At 45.3% G+C, this 7,264-nt stretch overlaps 1 protein-coding gene across 2 annotated transcripts in view; it reads left to right on the top strand.

The window, feature by feature from the left end:
- The window catches only part of NCKAP1L (NCK associated protein 1 like), a 41,885-nt gene extending 38,525 nt beyond the window's left edge, over positions 1-3,360 (top strand). Inside the window, exon 31 of one of the 2 annotated variants that reach the window (XM_081061344.1) lies at positions 1,874-3,360. In XM_081061344.1, the coding sequence (XP_080917470.1) occupies positions 1,874-2,005 (132 nt within the window). In that variant the 3' untranslated portion in view covers positions 2,006-3,360. The remainder of the gene's footprint in view (positions 1-1,873) is intronic. The other variant, XM_081061345.1, reaches the window with a different exon arrangement.
- Positions 3,361-7,264: the final 3,904 nt, after the last annotated feature.

Below are 7,264 nucleotides of genomic sequence, written 5' to 3' on the forward strand. Positions count from 1 at the left end.
AAAAAGAATTGTGAGAAGGCATCTGCCCTTGTGGCATCGCAGTGAGGCCTGCAGAGTGGCTGGAACAGAGCTAGGACCAGGTGCTTTCTGCTGCTGCAAAGCAATTTAAATGCAAATGTTTCCACAGAGAAATTGGAAATGACTGAAGGGGAAGGAGCTGTATTCTGAGTTAAGAGGCTACTCATATAGCCCCAAACTCTGGCCAGGCACTTCTCTCCCTGGGGTCTTTTTCTCTCGGCTGTCAAGCCTGGGCACTGTCTACCCCTAGTATTGCTAGCTTGTTCCTGGCATGGGTTTCTCAGGGGGAAAGAGATGACGCTCTCATAGAATCGTGGAATCTTAGATGTCAAAACGAGGCCAGATCCTGGCAATTGGTCCAGTCCTTATAATTCATAGATGAGGAAACCATGGACAGGAAGGGAAAGATGACATTCAAGGTTTCCCCCAAAATATATGGGGAGATTTCAGATTAGAACCCAAGTTTCTTGGCCTTCACTCTAGGGCTGTTTCCACTACTACCGTGTTTCCCTGAAAATAAGACTGGGTCTTATATTAATTTTTGATTCAAAAGATGCATTAGGGCTTATGTTCAGGGGATGTCATCCTGAAAAATCATGCTACGGCTTATTTTCCGGTGAGGTCTTATTTTCGGGGAAACACGATATGAATCTCCTCCAATTATTTTCTGTGCTTAATGGAGCAAAGACTAGTAAGAAGTCTTAAGCCAGTGGATCCTTCTGGAAGCTCTCACTCATTTTCCTACACCTGAGGGTTGTATCCTGGAAAAGAGAGCCTCTCTCTCCTGGCTTAAGGTTTGAAAGTCTTGCCCAGCAAAAAATTATTTCTGTTATCTAACTTAAGATCAGAGCTACAGTTTTATTGACAGATTTCCATCCCTTCAGCCTGTAGCACCTGTTCTTCTGAGGCTGTGTGTATTGTGTACATGTATTTGAGAATAGCAGAGTCTTACACATTTTAAAACCTGAAAGGACTTCAGAGCAAGGAGCATGTTAGCCTCCATAGGGTAGGTTCTCTTTTCTGAGTGAAATTTTAGAACTGGAAACCCCAGCAATACTGGGAAGGGCCCATCTGTGTGAATTGCCGGAGGATATGGGACACTTGTCTCCAGAGTGTGTCTCTTAGTCCCAAAGCTCTTGATGAGAAGAGTACTGCAGGAAACACCCTGCTTCTTCCTCCGGGCTGGGGCCTCTCCAGCCCAATGCTAGGTGGTGCTGCTTTTCGCTCACGTGTTCCTGCCACCAGGTCTCATCCAGGCATCTTGATCTATCTTTCTGCTTGGCTGTGGGGGCTGCTGGGATTACCACAGCACACAGGCTTCTAATTAAACTAATTAATCATGCCCGCTCCTTTCTGCAGCATCCTTACTGTTCCATAAGCACTGTACTGAGATAGGGAGGACACTGAGGCCCTGTACAAGAGGACCCAGGTGGATTCCGGGCCCCTTTTCCAGCCTGCAGTGGCGATTGCTTCTTTCTCTGCCAAGCTTTGTCATTAGCACTTTTATTCATTCTTACCTGCATCTGTGCTGCCCACCCACATATGATTTAGCATCCAGAATGACAGAGAATGGGATTTTTTTCTGACACAAGGGAGGTGACTCTTTGCTGCCTTCTGCTTCTGAGCCCTTCATATAACCCTGAGGAGGGGGACAGGGGCCGTTATAATGGAGCTGAAGAGGCCATATTGCTTTCCTAGAACTAAACCAAGTGGGGGAGGAAGAGGGAGTGTGATTTGGAACTTTGTTCACTTATAAATCTGGGGGACTCAGAGGGCCCAGCCCAGGGGACTGAATGAAGCGGAACAGAGGTGTGCCCTACCTGAGGTTCTCATCTCTTGGCCCCTTCTCTTCCAGGTGGTAGAGGAGTCCTCCTTCCTGACCCTAGACATGCTGGAGTCCTGTTTCCCTTATGTCCTGCTTCGAAATGCCTATCGGGAGGTATCCCGGACCTTCCACATGAACCGAGTGCCAACCAGTACTCACTGAAGAGCCCTGTGGACCTACCTAAACCCACGCCATACTGGAAGCTGTGGCCATTTTCTCAAGGAGTGGGGATGGGGCGTGTCTGGAACCAGAGCTCATGAACAGGCATATGGAGGAACAGTCCAGGGCTAAGAAATCATAGAGAAGTGGGGCAGGCTGGGGGGATAGAGGACAGGTTATGGAAAAAGCTAGGGGAATGGGGCCATGTGTGTGAATTTTTACAACGAGAAAACTGAGTGATATACAAATATGTTTTCTATCTTCTGTTGACTGGAGCCTGAGCTCTGACTGGCATGGATCTCTCCGACCTTCATCACTATTCTAGGATAATGCTGGCCGACAGAGATGATCAATCATCATATTAAACTATAATGAGCTTATAATCCTCCCACTGGAGCTGCTATTGTCTCCTGCACATTCATTAGGACGATTATCTCCTCTCTTCCTTTTCCAAACGTGTTCAGCAAACATTCAGCCTGCTCCTACTGCAAAATCCTAGCAAAGGAACACCTGTTTTTCCTTTGTGGGGGCTCTTTTAGGAGTCATGGGTCTCTTCCTCTGCCTCCAGCTCTGCTGCCTCTAGGGGCAATGAGGACGTGCTCTTGAGAAATTTTTGCTGCCCCAAACCCTTTCACCTGCCTCACCGCATCTTGTGGGTAACAAGTAAGTTCTCTCATCTCTTTAACTTTCACACCTCCTGCTTTTTCTCTGACATCACCACAACCCAGAGCAGAGGGCTAGTCTAGGTAATTCTAGGTCACACGACAACTAATTAGACCAGAATCATGTGGGTTTTCCTTCCAGACCATTCGGGGTCCTCTTCCTTCAATCTATAAAGACTAATTTAACCCAAATCCCCTTGTCATCCTGGGTACAGCTGTTGCTCCAGGCAGGGATTTCTCTTCTAGATCTTAAATTTCATAGACCTCATTAGGTTATAGGGCCCTGAGCGTGGGTATACTTGAGGGAGTACAAGCTATTTCAACTTAGCCCTTTTCTTCACTAATTAGAATTTCAAGAGTCACAAAGCCTGGGGGGGTTCAAGACAGCACTAAACTAGGTTTAGTTAACTCCATGGCAGGAAACAGTGGCCTCCATCCATTACTTCTGTGCACTCACTGCCAGGAAGGCTAGAGCCACAGATCATATATGTCTCGGGTTCAGAGTGGATGGAATGGATAAATATGATTAACTAGTTGATTAATCAGGGTCACGTCCATAGCTCCGTGATAAAAGGGAAGCAATTGTTGGCTTTCAGCAAAACCATCTGGCCTTCATTAAAGCTATTTGATAGCTGTTTTTGGATTTTGTACGGTGTTTCCCCAAAAATAAGACCTAGCCAGACCGTCAGCTCTAATGTGTCTTTTGGAGCAAAAATTAGTGTAAGACAGGGTCTTATTTTAATATAATATAAGACCCTGTCTTATATAATGTAATGCAATATAATACCTCTGGTCTTATTATTAATTTTGCAATTAGAGCTGATGGTCTGGCTAGGTCTTATTTTTGGGGAAACATGGTATGTGTGTTTGATGTTTATTTCTTGAGACCCAGGCTTAGTCAATACTTTTTAAACTTGGGACCCATAATCAAAACAAGTTTTTCTTAGCAACAATGATCTGCTCTTTAGGATAGAAGCAACATGCTTCCTGCATCAGCAAATTGTCCTTCCTTGGTATAGAAAGGACATTTTGTTCTAAGGAATGATTGAAGGTCAGGCCTACTGAAACTAAGGGCAAAGTTGATGAGGACGAGAAGGCTCAGAAGTATCTGAACAACTAATTTTAAACACATATCTGTGCTGGGATCATCATCTTGAGGCGATGGAGACCCCTTTTTCCATCTATATGTGGATCTGCTTAAGAGGAGCCTCCCCGAGGATGGAAGACAAGTTACTGAAGGGGAACAGGGTAGACATAATGCCTTTTATTTTTTCAATTAAAATTTTTATCGAGATAGGTAATCCAGTAAGTAAGTATGTATCTTTACCAGTTTCCCTCAATGGTACCATCTTGCAAAATGATAGTATACTATTATCACCAGGATATTGACATTGATACAATCTACTGATCTGATTCAGATTTCCCGTTTTATACTTGTTTCTCCGCATGTATGTATTTCGTTCAGTACAGCTATATCACGTGTCGGTTTGTGTATCTACCACCTTGGTCAAGATACAGAGCAGATTCGTCACCACAAGGATCTGTCATGTTGCTCTTTTATAACCACACTCACTTCCCTCCTGCAACCCTCTACCCCTTCCATAACCCCTGGCAATACAAATTTGTTCTCCTTTTCTAAAATTTTGTCATTTGACATAATATCTCTTTATAAACATATAATTACATATACATTTTCTCTATCACATATACTTTTTCAAAGTTTTCTTGCATCCTTATGACATTTCTGCAAGGTAGCCAGGGAAGACTTCCTTATTTCAGGCCAGTAAACAGATTCGGAGATCTTCAATGGCTTAATGAAGCTCACATGTTTAGCAGTACATGTAGAACTGGGACCCAAGTCCTAGACCTTTTCTCTCTGACCAGACCGCCTCTTCATCTCAGAAGATTTAGTTGTTAGCATCCAGGGACCCTAGAATGAGCAAAAATAGGAGGTGAGGACCCGATGGCCTGTACCACCTGAAACAAAAGGTGAACGTCTAGCGGTCACACTACCCATCAGCATTTTAGGCAGTTTGATGCCCTAGAGCCTAGGACACAACTATGAAAACTATGAACTGCTTTCTGCTCTCAGATCCCCAGCTTGCTCTATTCAGGCCTAAAAGGAACCGAGGAATGAATATCAGGAAGCAATTCTGACCTGATTGCTTTGTCTCGCAGGCAGACTTGGTTCTAGCCTCAGCATTTTCATTAGTGCATTTATTTTCATTAAAATCTCCGTTAACTTGTTTGCAGCAATGAGATGGAATTATCCCTCGTACCAGGCCTGGGGCGAGATGCTGCAGAGGTGCTCGCATTCCTTTGGGCAGTTCTGTCAGTCCAGTGGGCAGATGAGGGCAGCCTCTAAGTGCAGTGGGGCTGGGGCCTGGACCAGGTCTTAACCCTTTGGTACTTGGCCTGGGAGGAAGAGAACAACTGTGGTTTGCGCTTGTAACCAGGAGGGAGGGAGGGCCCAACTAGGGACAAGACTTCCTTAACCTTAGGTCCTCATGCCTATTATCAGTTCTCCAACAAAGTCTGACTTTGAGAAGAAGCTGGCACGTGCTTGAAATGCACTCACGCGGTTGGGGGGGAAGAGTGTTCTTCCAGTCCTCCTCCCCACAGGGCCTCCTGCTCCCCCTAAGTACCTGTCATCAAAGGAGAGGAAGATGAATCCCCCCTCAGCCCCCACACCTCAAGGAGTTGTCAAGCACTCTCCCTCCCACCTGAATAGGAAGCAGGAGCAGCAGGCCACATTGCTATACCAACCTGCAATGTTGAGGAAGTCAGAAGTTAACTTGAGCTGAGTTTGCAGCTCTGGAGAGAATGAGGAGCAGGCTTTTCTCCTGTCACTTTGGAAATAGAGGATTGTGAGGCCGCCCCTTTAAATAGCATTCTTGTAGGAGGCAGATCACATCCATCGGTCACCATGCCAAAATATCATTTTTGGTGTCTATCAAACTCAAAGCTTGCTGGAAGGGACTGTGGGGTTAAGGGAGTGAGGAGGCACAGTCTCCAAGGGGTAGGGACAGTTTGGAAGCTGTAAAGGAGAGGAATGAGGTTGGGTGGAAGGAGCTGGGAAAGGTGGGGGCAGAGGACAGGAGAAAAAGGGAAAGAATAGCGGGTCTTTTGAGCCTATGAATGGAGCAGATACACCCTGTTCTTATCCCTCTCGAGGGAGGGTAAGACAAAAATGGGATTGAATTGCAACAAGAGGAATGAGGCTGAGGTTAAACACCAGGACTGGTGACTCTGGAAAGAGAAAGAGAGCCACAGTGTGGAAAAGCACTAGGAAAAGGACGGGAGACTCGGCCGTGGCTTTGTTGCTTGTTCTCTGTAGGAGCACGTACTTTTTTCAGGGCTTAGTTTTCCCACTTGTTAAATGAAGGGAGTTAGACTAGATGCAGTCTACAGTGTCTTTTACAGATAACTTCTTTTTTTGGGGGGGAGGGTGTGAATTTTTCTTTTCTTTCAATAGTTTAGGAGATGGGATGCTGGGAGAGCGGGGGCAGGGGTGGCATATATCACTGTATTGACAAGAAATGTTAGGAGATCCCTCTATAAGTATATCTCCTGCTTCTAGTTGAAATACTGCCTAATTTGGGAATCTCCTTAGCTCTAATCCTAATTCCCTAATTAGAGCTCTTTAGCTCTAATCCTAATTTGCAATTCTTTCGCAGTTTCTAGCTCATTCTTTTTCAATTGATAAGGAAGGCAATTGCTCTCAAGTTTTGAGAACTGGATTGTGTCGGAGTCTGACTGGGGTCTCAGATGCAGCTTTGTCTTGGCTGGGACTGTTCCTGGCAAGGAGGGGAAAGAGGGCTGTGTGCTGAAGTTAGATGGACAGGGAGGTGGAAGTCCCAGTGTTCTTTCCTCTTTTTGTCCTTCACTGAGCTTCTGCCTCCCGAAGCTCAGTGGCAGCTTGCTGTCTTCAATCTAGTTGTGGAGGGCGCAGCTCACTGGCCCATGTGGGAATCGAACCGGCAACCCTGTTGTTCAGAGCTCACGCTCTAACCAACTGAGCCATCCGGCTGCCCCTGGATTGTTTTTAATTTACCGTGTTTCCCCAAAAACAAGACCTAGCTGGACAATCAGCTCTAATGCGTCTTTTGGAGCAAAAAATTAATATAAAACTTGGTGTTATAGTTATTACATTACATTACATCATATGAATTAAAGACCCAGTCTTGTAGTAAAATAAGACCAGGTGTTATACTAATTTTTGCTCTAAAATACGCATTAGAGCTGATGGTCCGGCTAGGTCTTATCTCCTTCGGCCTCCGTACTTCTGGGAGCTGGTTCTGCTAGACCTGAAGGATTAACTAACCTAATTGCCTAAAAGGCAATTCTTTGATGTTGGGAATCTTCACCCTGCCACTTCACTTCTGTTTTCTTCTCCTCCATTGACTGGCAAGGGGGGGACTTACGCCCGATATTTAGAATGGAGTAAATACCTTCTTCAGATCGTCCCTCCTTCCAACCTCCAGAGTTCTTCAAATTAAAACTCACATTCTGGGATGCCGGATTACTCAGTGACTACATCTCCACTTTGAATTTACGTAGGATATCCCCCGTGCTAAAGGAGTTGGTCATTAAGAACAAA

This window comes from Rhinolophus hipposideros (genome assembly GCF_964194185.1).
Source record: "Rhinolophus hipposideros genome assembly, chromosome: 9".
Taxonomy (NCBI): domain Eukaryota; kingdom Metazoa; phylum Chordata; class Mammalia; order Chiroptera; family Rhinolophidae; genus Rhinolophus; species Rhinolophus hipposideros.